Source organism: Hippopotamus amphibius, chromosome 16 (genome assembly GCF_030028045.1).
Source record: "Hippopotamus amphibius kiboko isolate mHipAmp2 chromosome 16, mHipAmp2.hap2, whole genome shotgun sequence".
Lineage (NCBI taxonomy): Eukaryota > Metazoa > Chordata > Mammalia > Artiodactyla > Hippopotamidae > Hippopotamus > Hippopotamus amphibius.
In genome coordinates, this window is record NC_080201.1 from 28,448,876 (window position 1) to 28,475,937 (window position 27,062).

The 27,062-nt window shown below is 56.0% G+C and overlaps 1 protein-coding gene across 3 annotated transcripts; it reads left to right on the forward strand.

Annotated features, from left to right (window-relative positions):
• The first annotated feature begins 4,874 nt into the window (after positions 1 to 4,874).
• On the forward strand, positions 4,875 to 26,243 carry CCDC102A (coiled-coil domain containing 102A). 3 transcript variants are annotated; one of them, XM_057713669.1, is made up of 9 exons: positions 4,875 to 5,081; positions 12,804 to 13,554; positions 15,677 to 15,903; positions 17,536 to 17,644; positions 20,131 to 20,247; positions 20,606 to 20,815; positions 22,204 to 22,374; positions 23,359 to 23,462; positions 25,655 to 26,243. In XM_057713669.1, exons 2-9 carry the CDS (start codon positions 12,964 to 12,966, stop codon positions 25,782 to 25,784), a joined length of 1,659 nt encoding a protein of 552 aa, XP_057569652.1. In that variant the 5' UTR covers positions 4,875 to 5,081; positions 12,804 to 12,963; the 3' UTR covers positions 25,785 to 26,243. The 3 variants fall into 3 exon arrangements, with proteins under 3 accessions (XP_057569652.1, XP_057569653.1, XP_057569654.1); XM_057713670.1 differs by lacking the exon at positions 4,875 to 5,081 and adding an exon at positions 5,484 to 5,579; XM_057713671.1 differs by lacking the exon at positions 4,875 to 5,081 and adding an exon at positions 6,533 to 6,643.
• The last annotated feature ends 819 nt before the right edge of the window (positions 26,244 to 27,062 follow it).

Here is a 27,062-nt window from a genome sequence, read left to right on the forward strand (position 1 = left end):
TTGGGGAGACGGAGGAGGGCTTTCCAACGTGGCACCCAGCGGGGTTTAAAACCCGCTCGGCTCTGCACCCTGGGGCAAGAGATGTCACCTCTCTGGGCCTCAGTTTCCCGACGTGTAGGAAAGGGAGAATGATCCCTGCCTGACCTGACTGACGCTGGTTGAGATCGCTGATGCCCAGGACCTCAGGCAATGGCTGCCTCACGCTGCCAGGGTTCAAATCCCAGGCCCACCATTTCCTGGCTGGGTAACTTTGGGCAAGTGACGGAAATTCTCTGAACCTCAGTTTCCCCCTCTGTATTATGCAGACAATGACCGTACCACTTCATGGGGTAGTGTGGGGCTTATCAAGGGTAATGCTGCAAAGTCACCAGAAGTGCTCCATGAAGCCCTCAGGTTTCACAGATGAGAGTTGGGCGAGGGGGTGGTCCGAGGCCGGGGGAGGACAAGGGCCTGGCCCAGAGTTACCCAGGGCAGAGCCCTTTGGAGAAAGGCCTCACTGGGAGCAGAGCTCAGAAACTGTGGCCAGAACTGTGAGGCTGGAAGGTTGGCCAGCTTCTTCTTGAGCCTGAGGTCTCGACAAGCCTGTCCTACATCAGTCACTTCCTCCACAGAACCCTAAGCGATAGGAGGAAGTGTCTGTGAGTGTTGGTGGGGAGACAGGGTGCTTTCTCTTGCCAAGGCCCCAGCCAGACTCCCTGGGAAAATTCTGACTCAGGAACGTGCTTTTCTACCCCCCAGGGGTGAGATAGGGGTGCAGCCACAGGGAGAAACAGGCAGGTCCCAACATGGTCTCCCTCCTCTCTGACCCCACGCTGGGGTCCTTGCAGTCTCCGCCCAAGAATAGCCCACAGGTACCTCAGGTAGCTTCTGTGGAAGGAAGGAAGGGAGCGGCTCCTTGCAGGGCAGGGAGATTTCAGGGAGGCACAGGCCCACATATGCAGGCCCTCGACCCCAGCTGCAGTGCAAGACTTTGCAGGGACACCTGTATGCCTGTGTGCTGACACCTTGGCCATGACTCCGGCAAACCCTTGCCCTCCTCTGCACTTTGGTTTTCTGTGGCCATGACCCAGCCCTGCCTTCCTTTTTGAGATCTCCTGGCCACTTCCAAGCTTGCAAAACCAGCAGCTGCTCTCAGGACCCAGGGGGAGGCCCCGCTCACCCCCAAAGCCCCTCTATTTCCCATCCTGGACCTATGCCAGCCTCACTACACCCACCTCAATTGAGGATGCTGGTTATGTAGCCCTGCACTCCAGATCTTGGAACTCACTGCCCAGACACTCCCCAACTCAAAAGCCAGCAGTGGCTCCCATTGCCTTCATGGTCTAGCTCCATCCAACTTCTCCTTCCACCCAATTCGAGATGTGCTTGCCCTATTCACCCCCACCTCCCTGCTCTGTTCCTGCTGTGACACACACACACCTGGGTGGCACGCTAGCTCCTCTCCATCCCTTAGGGCCTAGTCCTGCCCTCTCCTAGTCCTGCCTCCTCTGGGAAGACGTCCCTGACTCCAGGTCCCCTATAAAACATTCCAGATGCTTCTGCATTAGGAGGCATGCCAGGCCCTTGTTCAGTCCCCCAGGCAGGGAGGAGTGCAAGCCACCTCCCACTCCCCCGCTCTGGGAGAGCCACACCCCAGCCCTGGTGAATGTGGGGGCTGCTCCCCCTGGTGACCTGCGAGAAGGCAGTAAGTGGCACCCCCCCACACACAGAGGAAAACTGAAAAAAGATAAACTGAAAAAAGTCATTTAGTTTTCAGTCTTTCTTAATCCCAGTGGCATCCAAAAGAAGCATCCATTTAGAACCAAATTATCGCTAACCCTTTTCTACCACTGCCTTCTTTTTGATTTTCATTCTTCAACCTTTTATTGGACACAGAAAACAAGATATCTGATTTTTAGTGATTTTTTTTATTGTGGCAAAATATACGTGAAATTTACCATTTTAGTCACTTTTAAGTGTACAGTTCAGTGGCACTAAGTACATTCGTATTGCAACCATCACCACCATCCATCTTCAGAGCCTCTTGGTCTCCGGAAACTGAAACTCTGTACCATTGAACAATAACTCCCCATTCCTCACTCGCTACAGTCCCTAGTAATACCCCTCTACTTTCTGTCTCTGTTTGACTACTCTAGGAACCTCATAGAAGTGGAACCTGTGACTGGCTTGTTTCACTTTAATGTGATGTCTTTATGGTCAATCCATGCTGTAGCATATGTCAGAATTTCCTTTCTTCTTAGGGCTGAATAATATTCCTTTGAATGTACAGACCACATTTTGTTTATTCATTCAGCCACCGACAGACACTTGGGTTGCTTCTACCTTTTGGGTATTATGAATAATGCCGCTATGAACATGGGTGTACAAATCGTATCCCATTTTAACAAAGAGAAAGTTTCTAGCTAGATTGATAATGTTTATTTACATGGCATTTATTTTTTATATAAATTTATTTGTTTATTTTTATTTATTTATTTATTGGCTGTGTTGGGTCTTTGTTGCTGCGCACGGGCTTTCTGTAGTTGCAGCAAGTGGGGGCTACTCCTCATTGCGGTGAGCTGGCTTCTCATTCTGGTGGCTTCTCTTGCTGTGGAGCATGGGTTCTAGGCACACAGGCTTCAGTAGTTGCGGCACACAGGCTCAACAGTTGTGGCTCATGGGCTCTAGAGCGCAGGCTCAGTAGTTGTGGAGCACAGGCTTAGTTGTTTCGCAGCATGTGGGATCTTCCTGGAGCAGCGCTCGAACACGTGTCCCCTGCATTGGCAGGTGGATTCTTAACCACTGCACCACCTAGGAAGTCCATGACATTTATTTTTATGACTTTCTTCTACTTACAGAAACTGATAACAGATTTCCTCTTTAGCCTAAATTACATGTCTGTCCTAAGAAAGTGAAATGATTTAAAGAAAAACGCTAAGTAAATAATAGCACAAGTGCTATGTGTTGATGGCAAAAAGTGGTGGCAGAGACACAGGACAGAGAACTGCGGAACTGTGGGAAATACTAACACAAGCCTCAATCAAAAACCCTACTGTGCTAAATTGGAGAAAGAAACCCCTTGGGGGCCACATGGGCCACAAGGAGGCTGACACCAGATTAGCGCTGCATCCAGAAGGCTGCCAGGAGGCGTGGTTTTAGGAACAGGAATGAGAATGGTAAAACTGAAAGTCAGATCTGGGCTCTGAGACCTCCCAGCTGTGTGACTTGGCTTCTGATCCTCACTTTTCTCACTATGAGGCTGTAGTAACAACACCCAGCTCACAGGATGGCTATAAAACTGAGTTAATTCATGTGAACTCCCAAGCCTATGGTCTGCACACAGCTTGGTTCTGTAAGCGGGCAGCTCTCCTCCACCTCACCCCCTGCAAGAGACATGCCTAGGACAGTATTTTTGCTTTTTCCCTTGAGAGAGCGAGCCCTATCGTGATGACCTTCAAATTGGAGCTTAGGTTCATCATCAACTCAGCCTCCTTCACCTTCTCCATCCGTATTCCCACCTCCAAAAACTCTGGTAAAGGACCCTGGCTCTGCACCACAATGAAGAGCAGCCCTGGCTCGCCACAACTAGAGAAAGCCCGCGTACAGCAACGAAGACCCAATGCAGCCAAAAAAAGAAAAAAAACTCTAGGCTCTTGGTCCATGGTTGTCCTTACTGGCTGTGAAACTTTGGGTATGTCTGAGCCAGGAGCCTCAATCAGCATTTCCCCAAGTTTAAAATGGGGATGTTCCGGTCCTCTGAGTACTCAATATCTGAATCTCTCAGGTCCAAAGTACGGTAAGCTAAGGCCAGCCACTGCAATACTTACAGCTTAGTTCCCTCTCCAAAATCACATACCCCCACCAAAATCTGTCCCTGGCTGACTGTCAGATGCTATCTACATTTAACCATGCAAATGCAAAGCAAATGGTCATGAGTGAAACCGCAAATCTTGCAAAAAGTGTGGGATTTCATGAAGTTGATGGAATTGATGCCGTGGAAAAGGAGCAGCAGCTGACCACAGAAGAAGAGAACTTCTGTAAGAGAAACAACCTAGAACTTACAGAGAGAATTTGAATATCAAAGGATTCAGAGTGAGCCTTGGGTGTGAAACCCCCAAATATCTTTGCAAAAAATGATCCTCTTGCTGCAAAGAGTCAGTTCTTTGTTCATTCTAATGCATGCATGACTGCAACCATAATCTAAATATAGGCATACCTCAGATATTTCAGATTCGGTTCCAAGCCACCACAATAAATCAAATATAGAAATAAACCACTGCATGTAAAAGTTATGTGTCCACTATACTGAAGTCTAGTAAGTGTTCAATAGCATTATGTCTAAAAAAATTTTTTAATTTAAAAATCTTTATTACTAAAATATGCTAACCATCATCTGAGCCTTCGGCGAGTCGTAATCTTTTTGCTGGTGGAAGGTTTTAAATATTTTGAAGGTTATCAACTGTGACACAGAGACACGAAGTGAGCAAATGCTGTTTGTGCCAACGGAATCGCTCTAGATAGGGTAGCCACAAACCTTCAATTTATTTAAAAAAAAACAACACAATATCTTGTGAAAGGCAATAAAAAGAGATATGCCTCTATTGTTAACTATCGGTTCAAACTAGTTTATCTTCCTCATTGTTAGTTTCTTTTCCCATGTAAAGTCCCAATATAGCAAGGTTCCCTCCACTACCTCTCTGAATTTCTGGTCCTCTTTTTAGACGGATTCACCTCAGCGGCCTTCCAGGATGTGGTAAGAAGAGGGATGCCAGGCGCCCGCCTCTCCCTCTCGCCAAAGCCGCAGACACACGCTACCAAGGGAGGAAGCCCCAAAGTAACAGGGCGCACGCAAGGGCCCCAGAAGGTAACTGCTCAGGACCGCCTCGCCAGCGGCGGCCCTGCCCTTCGCAGGAAGCACCCTGGCACTTCCGAAAAAACCTCCGCCCGGCGGGCCAAGTGCCCCATCAACGCTTCTCAACACGCGCGAGATTACTTTGGTCAACCCTTCTATCGTACAAAGGGGAAACTGAGGTCTGATGAGGGGCAGGGACTTGCTGCTCCACGTCCACTCCGTGGCAGAGCTGGCACTGGGAAGAATACAGGTAACAAAAGTGAACACTTGCTAAACACGCTCCACGTGCTAAGCCCGGGACAGCCGGTGCCCACTTCTGCTGCTGAGCGCCTAGTACGTCACTGGCGCTCAGGGAAACCTGAGGCGGGAAAGCCGAGCCCCGCGGGCCCCCCAGACCCTACCTTCCTTCCCCCCACCTCTCGGCCCCCAGGCCGGGGTGGGGCCTCTGTCGGGGTCTGGCACGCTCTGTGCTGATCCCGCCGGCTCGGCCCGCGCCCCTCGCCCCAAAGTTAGGCGCGGCTCCCGCACCCCACCAATTCGGCCGGCCAGGGTCAGAGCGGGGCCGCAACCCGCTGGGGCCCCACCGCCCCAGCCCAGCCGGGTCCTCTACCTCCCCTCCCCCCGGGAGGGAGGAGGAGACTCCGCGGCCCTCCCTCGGCCCTCCCGGCGGCGGCCGCAGCAAGCCCCGTGCCCGCTCCGCCCATCCGCGGCGGGTCGGACGTCCGGAGCCCGCGGGTCCCCGGCCGAGGTGAGCGGGGGCGGCAATGCAAGGGACCGAGAGCCACCGCGTCCCGGGAACTCCCTGCAGGCCGCGAACCTTCCGCGGGAGGGAAGGGGTTAAATCGGAGGGCGTGCTGGAGGAGAGGAGAGCAGCGGGGGCTCCCGCGTGCGCAGCAACCCCCAAACTCCGAGCAGAACTTCCTAGCCCCCTCCCCCGCTGCCCCCACCTTCTGGGGCCCGGGCCTCGGGAGTGAAGGGGCTGCGGGAGTTGGGGGTAGGGCAGGGCCGCCCTCGGAATGCAGCGGGCCGGGGCCGGACGGGAGGGGGGCGGCGGCGGGCGGGGGCGGAATTTGGAACTCTCCCGGGGGACCCAACGTGGTCACCATGGCGAGTGAGGGATGGACGGGCAGCGCGGGCCAATCGGAGCACGGCGCCGCTGCTCCAGGCCTGCGGCGACGGCCAATGGAGGGCCGCGTGGCGGGGTGGGCGGGACCGCGTCTCGCAGGGCCGGGAGACCCTCCTCCCTCTGCCTGCCGCCAGCGGGAGCCGGGCAACTGCGGAGGGGGCGAGGAAGGGAGGATTAGTGCAACTCGTGGTCCTGGGAGGGCAGAAAGGCAATTTCTGGAAGGAGCTGGGGCAGGTGGAGCGACCGCTCGGTGCGAGGAGAAGGTGGTGGGCCTCGGTTGCCCCACCGTTCTGATAGTGCGAACGAGTGGTGTCCGGCAAGCCCCTTCCTCATCCGGGGCTTCAGTTTTCCTGTCTTAAGTGTCGATTATGTAGGTGGAGGCTGGATTAGTTCATGTTGGCGCAGACTTGGCCCACTTGTTGGACAAAGCTTTTAGATATCTTGTTAGTGCCTCTCCCCATCGTGTAAGTAAGGAAACAGCCTCAGAGGGGGAACGGACTTGCAGATATCACACAGCATAACAGAGGCAGAGATGGGACTCGTGGGAAGTCTGCTGTACAAGAGTTAGTTCAAGGAGATGCTCAGAGGCCCGGGGCAGGGGTCCGCCCCCATGAAAGGCTCCCATCCTCTCCCAGCTATGCTTGGCCACTTGGCCTGATGACTGAGGATCCTATCTTGCCCCTCAGGTAATCATGACCCAGGAGAGGAGGCATCCAGTTCCAGCACTCTGGCGCCCCACCCTCACGCCCTAATTTGCTGCTGGTCCTCCATGTGGATGTGGACCAGGAGCTGTACCTCTGGGTCTCAGTTGGCCCATTTGCAAAGAAAGGAGTTCTAATCGGTGATCTAGGATATCTGTGGCTTCTCTGTCTGAGATGGGGGTAACTGGGGACAGGCCAAGGGTGGCTACACCCCAGGGCTCCGGTTCAACCTGCAGGCTGAGCTTTTCTCCCTCCCTCCCTCCCTCTCAGTCCTCCGCTGGAGGTCCAGTGACTATAGCATGGATAGCAGGTCAGAGGGACAGCCGCCCACAGTTTGTGGGCTGACCAGCCTTGGACCCTGCACTTATCCAATCAGGCTGTCCTTTGTGGTTTCCTGCCGGGCTCTGCTCCCTGCCCACAGCCAGGCCTGTGGCCACAGGCCAGCCCCAGAGCCCCACCTGAAAGGTTCTGGGAAGACAGAGAGGGTTTCTGAGCTGAAGGGAAGGGTAGGGCCACCAGGCACACCCGCTCCAATCCCCTAAGCTGGGCCCCATCTGGGCCTCAGCATTGCTTACTCTTCTCGCTAAATATGAGTCATCTAAACATGCTAAGGACGAAACACAAAATTATCCCCCTGCGAGTCACTTAGGCTTCCTCAGGTAAGAGGCCTGATCCTTGACCAGGCCATGAGATGACCTCTGTCTCTGACCTTGGCCACAGGCAGACTCTGACACCTACCTGTCTCAGAGCCTGGCCACAAAGCCACTCCTGATCCTTAGGATGGCTCAATCCTCCCTGGTTATAGGGAACTCCTAACTATCCATCGTCCATCCATCAACCTGGGAAGCATTTATGCAGCATCTGGTGTATGCCGGGCCCTGTGCTGACAGTTAGCAAGACTAAAATGCCCTTGTGGGCTTCGCAGTGTGGCAGTTGCTGAAGAGCAGGAAGGTGTGAGTGCTGTGGGAGCATTAACATACTCTGTTTACGAGGTCAGGGAAGGCTATCCCGAAATAGGTCTTAAAGGATGTGTAGGAGTTTGCTGCTGGAGAAAGAAACATTCCAAACAGGTCCATGAGCAGCTGGAACCACTGGGCACTTTATGTAGACAGGATGTAGACAGGGCTGATAAGGGCCTAGCCTGAGGCAAATATCAGATCAAAACATTCTTGTTTCTGTCCTGTGAGCTGCCAGCAGCTGCCTAGAGCAGTGAGGATGGCTGTGGGGATGGGGTTCAGGAGCTCTGAGTCCCACGTGGCCCTGCTGCCCAGCTAAGGGGATGTGAAGTCATGGTTCAGCCTTCTGCTCTCCACCCCATCAGCCAACTTTGAGCAAATCTTGTGTGCAGGACCTGTCCTAGTGGCTCTGGGTGGCACAAGTGTCCTGTCTGGGTTGGGGGAAACCTAGACTGCAAGAAGAGAGAGGGCAGCAGGCCACTTCTGGCTCTAGGAGGTCATGAGGCTATGTTCCCTGGGCAGAGAGTGGGGTTGGGGAGACCAAGGCACTTCCTGGAGGTGGTGGAACTGAGCTTGAAGGGTGGGTGGGGTTTCAGAGTCTGAGGGGGGCATCCCAAGTGGGGGAACAGCCTGAGCAGAAACCCTGAGGATTCAAGTAGGAATAGACCCGTCTGGCTGGTGGGAGGCAGGAGAGGGAGGGTGAGTGGAAAAGATTCTCTGGGCCTGTGGAGTCTGGCCCCTCCTCCACCTGCTCCTTGGGGGGTGGTGACACCCTGCGGGATTCAGGAGGCCACCCCACACACATATGCACACCCCAAGGGAAGAAGGCGCTGAGCCTGGTGGGGAAGGCAGGTGGGGTAGGGCAGCTGGAGCCTGTCTCTACAACCATAGGCTGAACCTCTGTGTGGCATCTGACTCTCAGTGAGTGTGTACATTACCAGGGGCCGTGTGTGTGTGTGTGTGTGTGTGTGTGTGTCCCCAAGGCTGTGTTATGTGAGTAGTGGGCTGGGGGTAGGAGGGAGGGGAGGCATTGCTAGGCAGAATCAGTGTGTATCAGGGTTCCTGGTGTGCTGGAGGGTGGGATTCTGCAGAAAACCAACCTTGGGATCCCCACCCCTATCCCTTTACACGTGTGCGCACGGACACCTTGCAGGGGACCCTGGGCCTGCAGGAGGAAAGGCAGGAGGGCTGTCAGAGCCCCTCTGTCCCCACTGCTCCCCAGCCTCCAGGAGGGGCCGGGCCAGGCTGCCGGGGAGGGGGACAGGAGCTGAGCCTGGAGCCCACCCCTGCCTTTAGTGTGGGCGCCTGGAAGCCATTAGGGGCCTGGGTGGCGCCTGCCCTGCGCCTGCACAACAGGCTTGGGATTCCTGGAAGGAGCGGGCCACCCCTCCCTGCCGAGCCCCATGTCAGGCCTGGCAGCTCCCAGGGGCACAGAGGATGTGGCACTGGGCACCTCCCTGCCACCCTCTCAGTTAAGGGGCTACAGAAAAGGCCCAGCAGGCAGGGGCCAGGCCCGAGGACCCCCTCCTCACCCCAGCACAGCTCTGGTGGGGCTGCCCGGCTGGCACTCGGATTTCCTGCCTCCTTCCCCTCCCGCGCAGGCTCTCACATTGTTTTTCTTTTCCAAGAGCTTCTCCACGTGGAGCTGGGCCAGGAAAATGGGGAGAGGAGGAGTGTGTGTCTGTATATGTGTTCATGTGTGTATGTGAACGTGTGCATTTGCTTGACTTAGGGATGAGTATATATGTTTGCGTGTGTCTGTGTACTCATCTGTGTGGGCACGTGTATGTCTTCAGGTGTGTCTGTGACTGTATCTACAAGTAAGCGTGTCTCTGTATGTGCATATCATGTGTGCACGTGGGGCCATCTCTGGGCATGCGTGCGTGTGTCTGCCCGTGTCTCTTTGTATCTATATTTACGTGTATGGGATTGCCTGTGTGTCTGCAGAGGTGTGTCTGGTGTGCGCATGTCGGTGAATGCCCCTGGGATCTAGGCCAGCCACCTCATTGTACAGGTGGAGAGACTGAGTCACAGCAGGCACTCAGGCTTCCAGGGATCCCTTGGGGAGTCGGGGTGTTCAGGGAGCTGGAACCTGGGTCTGTGTGGCTGTGTCTGGCCGCATAACTTCGTGCAGGTGTTCCTGGGCCGGAGCCGCACATGCCTGTGTGTGTGGAACTATGAGTGGTGACAGGGCAGCCTCAGTCACTCGCATGTCCCCAACTCGGATGATTAAAACACAGATTCCCAGCCCCACACCCACGGGACATGATTCTGGGGCGGGGGGTGGGGGGGTTGGGGGGGGGGAGCCCAGGAACTGCACTTTCAGCAAGTGTCCAGGTGAATCTGAAGGACTCCTTCAACTAGAAGCACTGGCCTCCCTCACCCCTCATCCAGTTCTACAGGAAGAGAAACTGAGGGCCCATATGGGACAGTGGTTTACATGAGGTTGGTGACAGAACTGGGCCTAGAGCGGGTGCCTGGTGAAGGCAGACAATAAACAAACAGCACATGCAGCAGAGAAATTCAGTAGGATCACTGAGCAGTGCTGGGGAACCATGACGCTAAGAATGGTCGTGAGCTTACACTGATGCTGGTCCGCACAGTGGTGTAAAAGCTGCGATGCCTGGTTATACAGGTGAAGGCAGGAGCAGGCAGAGGCGACCAGGGTTGGAGGCGACCAGGGTTGGCGTTGCCTGGAGAGACAAGAACAGGTGAGACAGCTGGGGCACTGAGGGCGTTTGCGAGGGCGAGGTTGGGACCATGGCATGTAGCAAGGAGAGAAGGGACAGGCTGGGCAGGTGGGGGGATCAGTGGGCTGTAGCTCCTTTGGGGATTGAAGAATTTTTGGTGTTGGAGCCCTCAAGGGAATGAACTTGGAATTGACTCTAGGGAGGGGTCACAGCTATTAGTAATGACAAAGGTTGTGGCCACTGACATGATCAGATTTGTGTTTTTAAAAGCTCACTCTGGCTGCTGCGCTTGAGAATGGATTTGAAGAAGGCAAAAAGGGGCAGGGGCGTGGGGCAGGGAGTGTGGTGGCTGCAGTCTCCCAGGTAGGAGATGATGGTGGTGCCCTTGACAGGCGGTTAATGGCTGAGAGGAGGAAGGTGGATAGATCCACGTGATGTGTGGCAGACAGACTAACAGGACTTAGAGATGGGGAGAAAGCTGACTCCAGGGTGTTCCCCACAGCGTGAAGGAGTGAGGAAGTGCTCTTCTCCCAGAGGGGGGCATCCAGAAGGAGGATCCCGTTGTGGGGGGAATGGAGACGGTGAGTCCATTCGACCAAGCTGAGTCTGAGTTGTCTGAGGGACATGCTGGTGGTGTGGGTGGTTCTGGAGGGCAGCCCGGGCTGGAGAGAGATTCGGGGTTATTGAGGACATGGAGAGATGGCTCAGGCAGGGGCAGCAGAGAGAAGGGGGCCTGGACTGGATGACATCAGCGTTCCTGGGATGAGCCCAGGCTGCCCACCAAGGAGGCTGATGGGGAACAACTGCAGAAGAGGAGGAAAACTCAGAGAACATCCTGGGAGACAGCGATGCAAGAAAAGAGGGATGGAAGGTGCCCAGAGCCACCTTGGAGGGCTGAGAGGTGCCCAGTGGGTAGGGCAGGCAGGCTGGAAGCCAGCCTGGCAAGGCCTGATGAGAGAGGGTGAGGGAGGTGGACAGAGCAGAAACAGCAGCGTGGACCACTCTGGATGGGCCTTGAAGGAGAGAAGACAGAGAAGTGAGGTAAAAGAGCCAGAAGAGACTTCAGCAGGGGGGATGCCCCCTAGAGAGGGATCATTGGCAGAGGTGGGAGAAGCCGGATGGGGGGGACCTTTGACCCAAGGAGGAAGAGCCTCTCTGTCCTTTTAGGGGCCGAGAGGAGGGGGCTGTGGGGCTTGGGGCAGGACAGGGAGGGAGTGCCCGCTGACAGCTTCTCTTTTCACTGCAAACTCTGACATTAGGTCACCTGCCGAGAGTGAGGGGCTTAGAGGCTGGAAGAGGGTGAAGAGGGGATCCAGAGCGTTGGCCAGACAGTGTTGGGACACTCTTCCGGGGTGCTGAGGAGCCCCACCAGCAGTGCCCTGCTGGGTCACTCAGAGAAGGAAGAGATGGCAATCAGGGCAGGGCCTTAGGGGCCGGGGTGAGGATCTGCAGCCCAGGCCCCGCTGAATGGGGAAGGAAGTACGAGATGCCCCGAGGGGCTGCTAGTGGCAGTCAGCACAAGCCACAAGGAGGGAGCCTGTGGCAGGTTGGGGACAGAGAGGGGCATGTGTCTCACTTATTTTGAAGGGGATGTGGCCCATGAACAGCGGAGCTCCAAGGCGCATGTCAGGGGACACCTCACCACACTGCACCCCCACTGTCTAGACACCGGCTTATTTCCATCCTACTACCAGTGCGTGCATGTATTCACCAAACCCACACCAGTGTTTGCCTTTGGACTTCTGGGTGCTGTATCTGGATCAATTGCAGGGCTTAACTTTGCTGAGCCTCTCTTTCCTCTTCAGTAAATGTCTGTAACTGCCCTCAAGTCTGTGGAGAGGATAGTTCACACAGGCATGGTGCCTGACCTGTAGCCAGTCCTCCATAAATGTCGCGGTTACTGTCATCATGTGCTGGGACAGAGACCAGGAACCAGCCCCTGCTCTCCGCAAACTCACAGTCTGGGGTGAGGATGGGAAAGACACAGGGACACAGATAAACGGTACAGTGAGTTTGGCTAGTGGCGACACGGGCGGGGCTGACCACCTGGCCCGTGGGGCTCTTGGAGAAGATGATATCTCAGATAAGTTTTAAGGATGGGAAGAGTTAGCCCAGTGCAGGAAGAGGCTGGGAGGGGACTCCCGATGGCAGGGCCAGCATGGAAACGTGCAGCATTCCGGGGGTAGAGAGAGTAGGAGAAGCCATTCGGTGTGTGAGAGGGGACCTGAAGGTCAGGGACAGCGGATCACGGTTTCAGATCAGCTGCGGCTGCTGCAGCGTGAAGGGCCTCACGGCGGGGAGTCTGGAGACCAGTGGGGAAGCGGTTGCAGGTCCTTGCTCACCATTCCAGCCTCACTGGGGCTCCTGCAGGCGACCATTCTCTCCTCTCCCACCTTTGCCCATGCTCTTCCGTCTGCCGGTTACGTCCTTCCCATGGCTGAGCTTAAGGATGTGGACGGATGGTGGCCACCTCCTAATAATGGTTGTGTCCTTGCACAGGTTGGAGGAGGCGTCCCCCGCCCCGTGGCCGGGAGAGCAGCGGGTAGCAGTGGCCATCACGCACCCTGGTATCACGTCCGCCATGCGTGCCCCGCGCCGCCTCTGAGTCCAGGAGTTCCAGCCCAGGGCCCGCGAGCCTGCCCGCCCCCGCGGCCACACCATGAGCCACGGGCCGAGCCCCCGGCTGGCCGAGTCCCCGCAGCTGTCCAAGGGCAGCCTCCTGACCATCCTGGGCAGCCCGTCGCCCGAGCGCATGGGGCCAGCCGACTCGCTGCCGCCCACGCCGCCCAGCGGCACGCCCTCGCCGGGGCCGCCCCCCGCGCTGCCGCTGCCGCCGGCGCCCGCGCTGCTGGCCGACGGGGACTGGGAGAGCCGCGAGGAGCTGCGGCTGCGGGAGCTGGAGGAGGCGCGCGCGCGCGCGGCGCAGATGGAGAAGACCATGCGCTGGTGGTCGGACTGCACAGCCAACTGGCGCGAGAAGTGGAGCAAAGTGCGCGCCGAGCGCAACCGCGCGCGCGAGGAGGTGCGCCAGCTGCGCCAGCGCCTCGACGCGCTCACCAAGGAGCTGGCGGGCGCGCGGCGCGAGCGCCAGGAGGCGCAGGGCGAGTGCGAGGCGCGGGGCCGAGAGCTGGCGCGGCTGCGGGGCGCCCGGGGGGACACGGACAGGCCGCCCGACGGTCCCGAGGCCGAGCCAGAGAGGGAGCAGGAGCCGGTGCGCGACGTGGGGTCAGAGAGACCCCAGAGCAGCCAGGTGCGCGGCGGGGGGCGGGGCCGCTGGGCGGGGCCTTCGCGCTGCGGTCCGGAAGTGGGAGGGGCTGATTGACGCGGCAGAAGACTGGCGCAGAAAAAGGGGTAGTTAAGGACCGGCCCGAAGGGAGGTCTCACTCCTTCGGGGGAGTGGGCTCTCTCCTCCAGGGCCCCAGGTTACCTCCCTTCCAGAGACCCCCCCAGGGAAGAGAATCTCTGGTTCTGGTGGTCCCTCCACTCCCACACCAAGAGTCATCAACAGAACCAAGAAATCATCCTCTTTGAGCAGGAGCAGGTTCTAAGAACTTACCTGGAAGACATCCATTAGTAGCAGAGCTGAATCCATTCATTCTTTACATTTGAAATTAGGGGAAGGGGTAAACATTTATAACAGGTGTCAATCAAAGCTGAGGGGTGGAGGATTATCAGGGCAATGGGAGCACAGAGGAGGTCCCAGATCCAGGCTTTGAGGAAGGAGCTGCACAGAAGCTTTTCTGGAAGTAGTCCCATTTAAGCTGAGACTGGGAGGGTGCGGAGAAGTTGGCTGTGAAAACTGCAGGAGTGCATTCCAAGTAATGAAAGCTCTGTGCAAAAACTGAGAGGCTGAGAGTGGCTGGTGAGTTTAGGAAACAGCGTCCATGGTTCGGTGGGCACCTCCACAGAGTGCTAGGCTCTGCATTTGCATTATCTAGTTAATTCTCAGAGCAGCCCCAGGAAGTATTTGCTTTACAAGCGAGAACACCGAGGTGTTGAGAGGTTAAGTACCAATGGCTCCCAGCTGGTGACTGCAGTAGACAGGAGTTGACCCAGGTGAACTCCAGAGCCCATGGTGATAGGAATCAGTGTGTCTGGAACGTTCATGGTGTGTGCAGAGGGCAGCCTCCCCTGAACCAGCAAGCCTGTCGCCTGAAGGCCATCTAGGGACAGAGTCCAGGCTCAGGTTGCTCCCAGCTCCATCCGCAATCAGGCCAGCTTCTCTAGGTGAGATTCTTAGCGGTCCCCTCCCCTCTCCTGCCTGTGGGCTAGAGTGGGCACTGCTGCCTCCTGGTGGCAGAAGCCCCTCTTCCGCAGGCCTGCTTGGTGTTTGCAGGTGGTGTTCATGGCTCGTCGTGGGGGCAGAGGCTGAGAGCCCCTGTCTACCCACCAGCCTCGTGGCACTATTCCTGTTCTCTCCTTCTGGTTGTGAGTCACAGTCGAGGGGGCGACAGGTACAGCGATGGGAGCTCTGGGGTTGCACTCTGGCTGTGCTCTCCAGCCCAGCCATGTCTTCTGGGACCCACAGCAAGTGCCTTCTTCCCTCCCTGTTTCCTCATTTGTGAATTGGAGCTTTGGACCAGGTGGCATCAGAGGCCTCCACTCAGACAGTCTGAGATACAGGGGGAGTAGGATCTCAGTCCTCAGGGAGTCCTCAGGGCCACTGTCTCAGTCTGGATAGGAAAACCAAGGGCCTGTCAGGGAAGGGGCTGGCCCAGACTCATCTGGAAAGGCTGTTGGAGAAGTCAGGCTGGAACAGAGGCCATGGGTATCTTGGGTCTGTGGTCAGAGGCAGGCCAGGGGGCAGGCAAGGACAGAGAGGAAAGGGAGCCTGGCAGGGAGGAAGGGGCCTCGGCGATGTGTTAATAATCCCTCACTGCTTTCTGCTTGGGAGTTGGTTCTGCTCTCAGAAACCGCCTTCGTGTGTATCTTTTACCATGTCACTTACCACGTATCAGGGAATTGCACCTGAGAAATGGCATCTTGGAGCCAGAATTCCTTTTTAGGGGATCTAGTCCTTATCTGTTGTAGGAATCCCTGCTTCTACATTCATTCACACCAGTGTCCCACCAAATGTTTGCATACTTCCAGCAACAGGGAGCTTACCACCCATTTTGAAGAATCTTCTAGGATTCAAGGAATCTTAGTGGCTAACTCTGTGCAGTTCCAGGCAGCAAAGGGGAGAGTGTGTCCTCCAGGGATGGAGAGGCAGGCAGCAGAAGAGGAAACTGAGGTCCAGAAGGACTGTGTGACTTGCCCAAAGTTACCCACCAAGCTGATTCCAGGCCCTGAGCCTGGGAGAGGGCGTGATGCAGGCCAGGAAGGTGAAGACTCAGCAAGCACTGGTCCAGCCTCTGCCTTGGTCCCCACAGGAGCTGGAGTTGGTGGAGAGCCTACTCAAGAGCAGACCAGAGGAGCCCGAGGGCTGCTGGGAGGCACGCAGCGTGGGGACTGGGACCCCACGGGGTAGCTCAGGCCGCCAGGAACGCAGCCGGCTGCCCTGGGAGGACACCGCCACCATTGAGGAAGACGCCTCCAAGTTGACTGCCCTGCGGCTACGGCTGGATGAGTCCCAGAAGGTGCTACTCAAGGAGCGAGAGTGAGTCCCGGGAGGCAGGCAGGGGCTGGGGTGGGGGGCGGCCAGGCCATGCCAGGGCATCCCCAGAATCACAGAACGAAAATCTGTGTCACAGAAGGTGACACTCACTGAAGGGGAATGGTAATATTTGAGTCTTGGAACTTTAGAACAGTGGTGCTCTGCCCCAGGACCCAATGTGAGGTTTTTTAAATTAATTTAGATAATACGTCTGGGGCATCTGGGCAGGCACTGTGCTTGGCAGTGAGGATACAGCCATCAATAAGACCAGAAATCCCTGCCTTCGTGGGGGGAGAGTGCTGTGGGCAAAAATAAAAGCAGGGAAGGAGGGATAGGGAGACTGGGGGGTTGCAGCTGGAAATTTGGCTTTGGACGTGTTGAGTTTGATTTGCCAGGGAGGGCATCTGGGAACGTCAGGGAGTCTGGAGTTCGTGAGACGAGTCTGGGCTGAAGGTAAAAATGCAGGAGTCATCGGCAAATGGATGATACTGAAAGCCGTGAGCTGGGGTGAGAGTGGATAGGGAGGAGGTCAGAAGATGGGACCCTGGAGATGACCAAGTTTAGAATCAGAGGAAGAGGGAAGCAGCAAAGGAGACAGGAGAAGTGAGCCAGGCAGGGGGCAGAGAAACCAGGAGAAACTGTTTCACAGAAGAGGGAGTGATCAGCTGGTCAAGTAGGAAGAGGACTGAGTGCTGACCAGTGCATTTAGAACGTGGAGGTCACCAGTGACCTTGATCAGGGCACAAGCCTGATTATGGTGAATATTTTATAACACTCCGCTTTCCGTTCAGAAATTAAACACAAAGATAGTATAACTCACACACAGAAATCTTTTAAAAATGAACATAGTACCCTTGTGGTGATAGAGGCAGAGATCAAGGTGATGTGTCTATAAGCCAAGGAACGCCTGAAATTGCCAGCCAACCACCAGAAGCCAGGGGAGAGACATAGAACAGGTTTCCTCTCACACCCCTCATGTGAAACAAACCCTGCCAACACTTTGGTCTTGGACATGGAGCCTCCAGAACTGTGAGACAATACGTTTCTGTTTAAGCAAAACAAACAAAAATCAACCTCCTGTACTAACTGAAATGTAAAGAAATACTAGACTGTCAGAATGGGAGACCAGCGCGGTGTGGGGGTGGCCGTGAAGCGCTGTGCGCTGGGGCCAGGCACCATGCTTGTTACGCACGGTGCCTCCTTCATGTTCAGGGCAGAGTGCGGGCTGGGGGTCATGAGAGCACATGGGACTCCCACCCAGTGATGGTGACAGGAAGGGACCCCCTCCTTCAAAGAGTCACTGCACAGTGTTTTCCAGCTTTTCCAACTGCAAAGCTGTATTCAAACCAAGTCTACATAAAACAGGAAGGAATGGGAGTCTCTTTTAGCAGATGAGCCCAGTGCCCTGGAGGCCCGGTCATTTCCCACACTGGGAGCTGGGCACCTGCGGTTGTGTGGAGGGCGGAGTTCCAGGAGAGATGCAAAACCAGGGTGCCAGCCACAGAGTGGGGTGCCAGGGCCTTGAATGCAGAGGCGGGCACTTTGGACATATGTTTGACAGGTGCAGACTGCAGGACTCAACAGAGGGCCCCAGTGGGCTCACCCACGTGTCTCCCCTCCCTCTCCCCTCCCCAGGGATAAAATGGCACTGAGCAGGAACATCGAGAAGCTGGAGGGAGAGCTCAGCCAGTGGAAGATCAAGTATGAGGAGCTGAGCAAGACCAAGCAGGAGATGCTCAAACAAGTGAGTCCTGGAGACCATGGGGGCTTCCTGGAGGAAGCAGTACTGCGCTGTCGAATTTCAGCAGTGGGAATGGGAGAAAGAAGGGAATTCGTTCATTCACTGTCAAGCACCAGCCATGTGCCATGCAGTGTTCTGAGTGCTGGGGCAGGTGATGTCCTTAGCTTCCAGACTCACATTGGCGGGGGGCCATGGTGAGGGAGACCAACAGTAACCAGGTAGATAAATTCAGAAGGTGTGAAAGAGTCAAAATACAATCAGAGAGATGAAGTGGGTCACAGAAGGCCCTCTCTAAGAGGGTGACCTTTGAGGCAAGACCCCAAGTGATTAGAAGAAGCCACCCTTGAGAAGAAGTGGGGCAGAGCAGAAGGCACAGCAAATGCAAAGGTCCTGAGGCTAGAGCAAGCCTAGTGTGTTCAAGAAATAGAGGCCAGTGTGTATTGTATGTCAATTGTATCTCAGTCAAAGTTCTTAAAAAAAAAAAATAGAGGCCAGTGTGGCTGGAGGGAACTAAGGGAGAGATGAGATTGCAAGGGGAGCTGAACCCCACAGGCCTCGTAGACCGAGACAAAGGGAAGGAGTCTGGATGTTCACTGGGCACATAGCGGGTGTGAGATCTTGCTGGAGCCTCGCGGCAGCCAAGGAAGCTGGGTCCTGATGTCCCCGTGTTACAAATGAGGAAACTGAGGCTCCAGCAGGCAGAGAGGACCGTCTGGCGACTCAGGGCAGGCAGGGGTCAGGCTGGGCTTTCCTTACTGCTTCCTGTGCAGGCCCTGATGGCCACCAGGGGGCGCAGCCACCCAGGGAAAGCTGGGCTGAATCCCTGCTTTTCCAGAAGGCGGGAGGATCACAGACTTCACAGCCTGAAACTGCCCTGGAAGACTGGACTGGTCTTTAAGTAGAATCTCTTTAAGGAATCTCCTAAATTAGAGCTTTCCAGACCCCACCCTCACGCTCCTGAGTCAGCATCTTTTGTGGGTTGGGTCCAAGAATCTGTCTTTTAAATTTTTTCAAATTGTGTAATCATTTGAAGAAAAGTGAGTAAGGTACAACTGTGCAGTTTTATAGATATATAATTATAAAGGTTCTCATTTGTATCTGGCTTTTTTTCCTCCAACATTATATATTGAAGTCTCCACCATGCCATTGCAAAGAGCATTCACCTGGCAGTTTTCCCTGCTGTACAACAGAAAATCTGCACTATTTTAAAAGCATCTCAGGTGATTCTGATGTGACCAACCCCACACCCACAGGCAGACCCAGATTCAGACCCACTGGGTATGTTCAGCCACTGTTCACTGCCTGTGCCCAGGCCATACAGGGATACGAAGGTGGGCAGGACAGACAGACACGCTGTCTATCCTCCTGAGCTCACGTTCTTGGGAGAGGGGGTTGGAGAAGTACCCCTTCTAGGCAGGGAGGACAGGAGAGGCCTCCCTGAGGAGGGGGCATTTAGGCCAAGACCTGAGAATGAGAAAAGGCGGTCCTTCAAGATACCTCGGAGCAAGGGCACCAGGCGGAGGGAACTGCACGTGTGAAGGCTGCAGTAGACAGGACTAGAGAGGAGGCTGCAGTGCCCGGAGCACAGAGCACTCAGAGGAGGGAGGTGGGAGATGCGGTTGAGGAGAGATGGTCAGGGGTCCAATCATGCAGGGCTTTGTAGGACCATAAGGAGGGGCCAGTTTTTATCTTAAAGAACCTGGGAATGGGATATGATTGGGTTTCTCTTTTTTATTTATTTCTTTTTTTAAATTTATTTTTGGCTGCATTGGGTCTGTGTTGCTGTGCTCAGGCTTTCTCTAGTTGCGGTGAGCAGGGGCTACTTTTTGTTGTGGTGCGCAGGCTTCTCACTGCAGTGGCTTCTCTTGTTGCGGAGCTCGGGCTCTAGGTGCACAGGCTTCAGTAGTTGTGGCACATGGGTTCAATAGTTGTGACTCGTGGGCTCTAGAGCACAGGCTCAGTAGTTGTGGCACACGGGCTTAGTTGCTCCAAAGCATGTGAGATCTTCCTGGACCAGAGCTTAAACCCTTGTCCCCCTCATTGGCAGGTGGATTCTTAACCACTGCGCCACCAGGGAAGTCCCTTGTTTTTTTATTTTTTTGGCTACGCCTCACAGCTTGCAGGATCTTAGTTTCCCAGCTGGGCATTGAACCCATGCCCCCTGCAGTGGAAGCGCCGTGTCCTAACCACTGGACCGCCAGGGAATTCCCCTGGGTTTATCTTTTTTAAAAGCTCCCCCTGGGCTGTTGTTGTGGAAAACGGGCAGATGGAGTGGGGCGGGGTGGCCAAGAGGACACTGGGAAGCTAGATGGTAATGAGGTAGGAGATGAGAGATGTCAGAAGAGGCAGACGTCAGATTCAGGGTCTGTTCTGGTTACCCAGTGGCCCATGTGGGCCCCACCTCAGACTCCTTGCTGAGCCCTCCTGCACCAGCACCTACCCCAAGAGCTGGTGGTCCTCACCTCACCAGGCTGTGCCCTGTCACGCAGCTCAGCATCCTGAAGGAGGCCCACCAGGACGAGCTGGGCCGCATGTCCGAAGACCTGGAGGACGAGCTGGGTGCGCGCTCCAGCATGGACAGGAAGATGGCAGAGCTGAGGGGTGAGGTGAGACCACCAGCAGGGCCTGGGAGGGCCGGGGGTTTGGGGGGCCAGGAGCCCTGCCTCCATCAGTCGTTCACTCAGAAGAGGGCAGGAACCAGGCCTGTCCGCTGAAGGGGAACCAGCCAAACCCTGGGGGTGCTCCCATCTGCAGGGGGCAGGCCTGTCTCCCACACAGAGACCAGAAGTGCCCTCACATGCTGCACCCCGTGAAATAAGCCCAGGTTAATTATAGCTGCTGCAGCTGGACCTGCTTCCTGGAGCCAAAAACGGCTGCAGGAGGAGGTAGGGAGGGGGAGCCGCCAGCTCAGGCCCTTCCGTGCCCCCTCCCTGTGGACCTCTCCCCCGTCCCGCCCCCTTGCAGATGGAGCGGCTGCAGGCGGAGAACGCAGCTGAGTGGGGTCGCCGCGAGCGGCTGGAGACGGAAAAGCTGGGCCTGGAGCGTGAGAACAAGAAGCTGCGGGCGCAGGTCGGGGACCTGGAGGAGGCGCTGGCCCGGCGACGGAGGCAGACAGCCAGCGCGCTGGACTGCGACCTGCGGGCCAGCCAGGCCGCGCTCTTCGAGAAGAGCAAGGTGGGGCAGTGGGCGGCACACCCAGGGCTGGGGCAGAGCACCTCCTGTGTGTCCAGCTCCAACCCGCCCGCCCAGGGACCCTTGAAGTAACAACTACGGAGAGAGGTGGCGGTTGCCCCACATCCCCCAGCAGCAGCTCTGGCCAGGCTCGGTGATCGCATCGTAGCTGCGTTTATGGGGTACCACTGTGGGCCAGGCCCTGTGCTGCTGCTTTTTGTGCAGGATATCACTTAATCCTCTCAACAGCCCTTTTACTGACCCCAAAAATGTTTACTGAGCACCAGCTGTGTGTAGGCCTTGTTCTGGGTGCTGGGGACGCAGCCGTGAACAGACAGGGATGTCTCAGGGCGATGCAGACGTTGCTTCCTCCCTCATACATTCACGCTGGTCACACAGCTCGCGGCTGTGGTGGGAAGAGGGAAGAGGGAATACCAGGGGACCTGGCTCAGGCCTGGGTCCTGGGGAGGCTTCCCTGAGGCAGTGCCGTTTGAGCCCAGGTCTCCAGGGAAAGCAGACGTGGACTGGTGGTGAACTGCTTCTGGGAGAGAATTTGGAAATAACGTGAATGAACCTCCCATGGTGACAGGGACATGGAGCTTCAGAGGAGCAGGGAGGCCCGTGTGGCTGGAGGGGAGTGGGTAAGAGGGACGTGGTAGATGAGGAGGAGCTCAGGGCCACCTTTAAAGAGTAAGAGGTGCAAGCAGGTGGTGGTTCTGAGCGCTCACTGGAGCTGTGTGGAAGGCGGATAGGAAGGCAGGCTGGTGGGGAGTCTGTCGCCATTTCCTGTGGCAGCGGGAGATGAAGGAGGCCAGGACCAGGCTGAGGTTGGTGGAGATGGAACAAAGAGGATGGATTCAGGAGACCTTTAGGTAGTGCCTACCCCGCATGTCATAGATGTGAAAACTGAGGCTCAGAGAAATCACAGAGCTCAGGGGTGGGCAGCTCCTCTCCTGGCTGCTCATCCTCTTCCCAGACACTCTGGCTTCTGATCTCGTTTCTTCTGACACCCACTCCCCAGCTTAGCTCTTCCCCAGACCCAGGGCTTTAATGCCATTTACACGCCAAAGAGTCCCGACTTCATCCCTCCCCAGGAAATGTGACTCAACTCAGGTAGCCTACCAGCCACCTCCACGTCATCTCCAGCAGGCACCTCAGAGTTGCATGTTCAGAATGGAGCCACCAATCCCACCCACCTCTTCCCTCATTGCCCCCCAGGCCTTCTCACCTCACTAGACGGCACCGGCACCGCTAGCCTCCAGCTGCTCAGCCAGCTCTAGTGCTGGTATTTCAGAGAGATTCTGGGGAGGAGGGACACCAGCACCCCTAGAACTGCTTGATCTCATGGACTCCCTGGCCAGAGCCCTCCCCCCATCTCTGCTCCCCTGCAGGAGCTGGCAGACCTGAAGCACGTGCACGGCAAGCTGAAGAAGCAGTTCCAGGAGAAGGTGGCAGAGCTGGCACACGCCAACCGGCGGGTGGAACAGCACGAGGCAGAGGTGAAGAAGCTGCGGCTGCGGGTGGAGGAGCTCAAGAAGGAGCTGGCCCAGGCTGAGGACGAGGTGAGCGCCTGCTGGGGCCCAAAGCGCAGCCTGCAGACCTCAGCTGGGGTGGGTGGAAGTGGGGCTGCAGGGCCCTTCCATGTCAGTCCATGCTGGGTCCACAGTGCCTGACATGAGCCCGCCTCTCAGGAGGCAGCCAGGATAGAGTGGGTGGGTGGGTGACAGGTGGTGTGTGGGTAGGAGGATGGGAAGAAAAATGGACAAGGTGCATGAGTGGTTGAATAGATTAATGGATGGATGAGTGGGTGGGTGGATATGGAGTTGGTTAAGTAGAAGGACAGAAGGATAGCGCCATGGATGGATGAACAGACGGATGAGGGAACAGGTAGACAGATGGATGGGAGAGGGAGAGAGGACAGATGGATGAGATGTAACAACAAATGTCTTATGGGTGATTGGATGGTTGGATGGATGGTTGGTCAGATGGGTGGATGGATGGATGGATGGATGGAAAGATGGATGACTGAGTGGATAGTGGAAAGATGGACAGACAACTGACTGGGTCAGTGGGTGGAAGAATGAATGGACAGAGGGAGAGAAGGACAGAAAGATGGATAGATGGGAAGATAGGTATGGAAGAATGGAAGGACACGAGGGTAGGGTGAATGGGTGGCTGAATGGATTAATGCATGATGAGTGGTTAGGTGGGTATCTCCGTGGGCAGATGGATATTTCCACAGATGAATGGTCAGATGGACGGATTCATTGGAATAGATGGGTAGGTGGGTTGATGGGTGGATCGGTAGCTTGGGGCGTTGGAGGATGGGTAGATTTGGAAGGGAGGGGCAACAGGAAAGAAGAGGAGCAAAAGGGATGTTTCCCTGGAGGAGGTGGGCCTTGGTCTAGGCCTCCAAGGAGAGCCAGGAGTTGCTCTCCGGGAAGGTCATACTCACAGAGGCACAGCAGGAGTCCTAAGCAGAGGGCAGGCCAGGCTGGCCCAGCCCAAGGTGATCCCCATGCTCTTGGCCCCGCTCACCTCCCCAGCTGGACGAGGCCCACAACCAGGCGCGTAAGCTGCAGCGGTCGCTGGACGAGCAGACAGAGCAGAGCGAGAACCTGCAGGTGCAGCTGGAGCACGTGCAGTCCAGGTGGGCCCAGCGTGTAGCCCGTGGGGAGAGGACCGCGGGCTGGGGCAGGCAGACAGGGCAGAGACACTTCCAGCCCAGGGAAGCCAAGGGTCGGGGGTCAGGGTTGAAGGCCCGAGTGGGGCTGGAGGGGAAGACAGAAAAGGAAGAGATCTGGACGCCCTGGGGCCAGAATCCTGTCCCCTCCAGGCAGGAAGGGCCAGGGCCAGGAAACCAGGGAGGGGAGTGCAGGAAGTAAGACCAGCTGGGAGCCTTGGAATTGTGTCCTGTGGCCAGAGGGTAGGAGGGATGGCCAAAGAGGTCAGGCCCAACACGGGGCGGCAGGGAGGGCCAGTGGGTCTGGGGAGTCTTTGATAAGAAGAACAAGCAGGCTGGGGTGATCCTGAGGGACTGGAGGGCAGGGAACCGTGGAGGAGCCCCGGCCCTGATGGCAGCCCGACCCCCTCATCTGCAGACAGGACCCATCAGGCTCAGTGAGGGAGGACCAGAAGGTCTGGGGGACCCACCCAGCACACTCTGCATCCCTCCCCGGCCTCCCTCTCCATCCCAACACCCTGTGAATGGCTCTCTCCCCCGAGATGTGAGGTGTCAGAGAGCATCTAGTCCAAGCCCCTCCCCTTTCACAAGCCCCTACCTGAGGCTGACTCTTCCTGTGCCAGGCCTGGGGTAGGCCTTACTTCCATCCTCTTATTTCATGGAGTAGACGGAGCCCGGGCTCTGCGGCTGGGCTGCCTGTGTGGTGGGAATTCTGGCTCTGTACTTAGTAGCTGTGTCATTTTGGGCCACTTACTTAACGTCTCTTGGTCACAGTTTCCTCATCTGTAAAATGGGGCTGATAACAGTTTTTATTATCTCTTGATTGTGGGAATTAAGTGAGCTGATCTATGCTTATAAAAAGTACCTGGCACATAATATATGCTAAATAGTAGCAGAGCTTTTGTGTTTGGGTCAGATATTGTGCCACAAGAATCATACTCCTATAAGAGAAGGGAAGGGAAAGATTTTTTTTCTTAGGGGGCTGGCAGACGAGGAAACTAAGGCAGGATCGGGTAAGTCTTTCCACGGCCACACAGCTGGTGGGTGGTCAGGCCTGATTGCCCCCAGCCATCTGCCTCCTGAGGCCGTATTTACAGAGCGTGTACTGTGTGTGCTGTGTTTCTGTAGCTTAGAGTGCGGGCTATGGAGCCAGACCTAAGAGCCGTGTGATGTGGCCAGCCAAGGCTCAGTTTCCCCAGCTGCCTGGGATGCTGCCTGCAAAGTGTTGTGCAGGGGCCCAGGCGTGAGTCCAAGTTAGGCTCAGTGTCTGGCCAGCTCTGCTCACTCCGCACTGCCCCCGCCCCCAGCACGCACCCCTCCAAAGGCCGCCTAGCCTCAGCGCTTTCCCCGCGTCTTGGCCACATTCTTTAGGAGCCATAAACTCCCAAAATGGGCAGGCAGGCTCTGCCCAGCCTCTCAAGTGCCTCCATCAGGGAGGGCGGGGCTGCCTGGGACCGCTGCCTCATTTTATTTCTCAACTTTTTGTGCTTTAATGTTCCGGGGACAGCTCACTAAATCACAGTACAGTAATGGAGGCCCCCGCCTGTGCCCCTCCCCGCCGTGTTAATAATTCATGCCTTCCAGTAAGATGCAGCCTGGGCGGCTACTCCGCTGGGGGTGGGGTGCAGGGGAGCCAGGGGAAAGGGGGGATGGGCACTTCCTCCACCAGCTCTTCCTAGAGGTGAAGTTTGCCTGGTAGATTCTGGCTGTTGGAATTTTACTGTGGGGAAGGACTAGGGTGGAGCGCCTTCTCCTTGACATTAGGGAGGTAGGGGACTCAGACTCCCCCCACCCCCAAATTCTCTCCCTGTGGTCTTTGGAGCCTGGCTCGGGTCTGAATCCCAGCAGCGTGACCTTGAGCCACCCGCTCCACCTCTCCGAGCGCCTGGTCCACTCCAGAGCCAGCCGTCCAGGGCGCAGCCCCTCTCACTGCCGGACAAATGACTCAACTGCTTTGTGCCTCAGTTTGCTCGTCTGTAAAATGGGAGTGACGGGAGCACCTCCCTCATTTCAGGGGCTCCTGGGAGGATGAAGTGAGATGAGGTACCGTTTGTAAAAGGCCGAGCCTGGTGCCTGGCAGCGGGGACGTGCTAGGGGAGGCTTAGCTGTTGTCCGCTGATCAAGCCCGGCCCTGACCCGCCTGTCACCCCACCCCACAGGCTCCGCAGGCAGCAGCAGAACGCCCCCCTCTTTGGAAAGATCCGCAACACCCGCTTTAGTGCCGAGGAGGCAGGGGACGGAGCCAGCGACCTGGACGAGGATGAGGACCTGCAGATCCAAGTGGCCTAGGGCCCGCAGGGCTGGGCAGCACCAGCCCGCAGCCCAGGCCCCCAGTACCCAGGCTGACCAGCCCCTCAGCCGATGCCTCTGCCTGTGCTCATCCCGGGAACAGACCCCGGTCCCTGCCACGGACGACTTCCTTTTCTCCCACAGTGGGCATCGGTGGTCCCTTACCTGCACTCTGTGGAAGGGAAGCCATGGCCTATGTTTTATACATATATTATATATATATATATGCCCCTGGGGTCCTTGGACCCATTTGGTTTTATAGACACAGGACCACTCTGAGGCCTCAGTCTGGGTGCCCCCACCCACCCAGGACCTTCTTGCAGGGGGCAAGGGTGTCAAAGGAGGGGTGTTGGGGCCTCCACCCAGGCTGCCTCTCTGGGCCTCAGGGTTTGGGCGGGAGCTGTGGCTGTTCATAGTACAATAAACCCGGTCTTTTGTAATAAATGGAGTTCAGGTTCTCGGGCTGGAGTCCTGAGAGTGTGGCAGATGTGGGCATGCACTGTGGGGAACAGACAGAATCAGCCTGGACCTGGCACCGAACCTGAGCTCAGGAATATTGATATTAAGTCATTTGAGTGACTTCATAAATGAATGAATGTGAGAAGGAATGAATGAATGAACACTGGAACTGCTGAGTGGTCTGGAGTCCAGCTCCTGTGAGGGAAAGAAGGGACAGCGTATGTCTAATCCAGAGACTTCAGTTCTGGTACCAGATGAATTTAAATCTCTGCTCTGCCCCTTACTGGCTGTGCAACCTTGGGGCAGTTTCTTGCCCTCTCTGAGCCTCAGTTTCTCCATTTATAAATTAGATGTCTCATAGAGCCATCAGGAGAATTCGATGAGTTCATCTGGAGCTCAGTAAAGGTTAGTTATAGTTGAAATACTTGAAGGTATGCCCTGGAGAGGGGGGATTTGCCAGCTGGGTTCTGCCATAAGGGATGAAGTTCAGGCAACTGACTGGTGGGCGTTTACCCAGAGGTAGGTATGAACACAAGTAATACATGCTTTCATCATTCCCCTAAGCCTGCTCTAGGTAATGAAATTATAAGTAATTTTCTTTCAATACTTAATTTCTAAACCATCTACAACCCGCCAATTTATATTAAATCTGGTGGGAAAGGTTATTAAAAACACGGAAACATGTATCTTTGAATCTTCGCAAGTTGAGGTGGCATTTGAGACACCTGCCCTTGGTGAGAGTTTTACCTGAATTCTCGACACCAGGGCCTGCTTTCTGCAGGAGGGGGCACTCTCAAACGTGTTCTAGCCTGCAGGCCA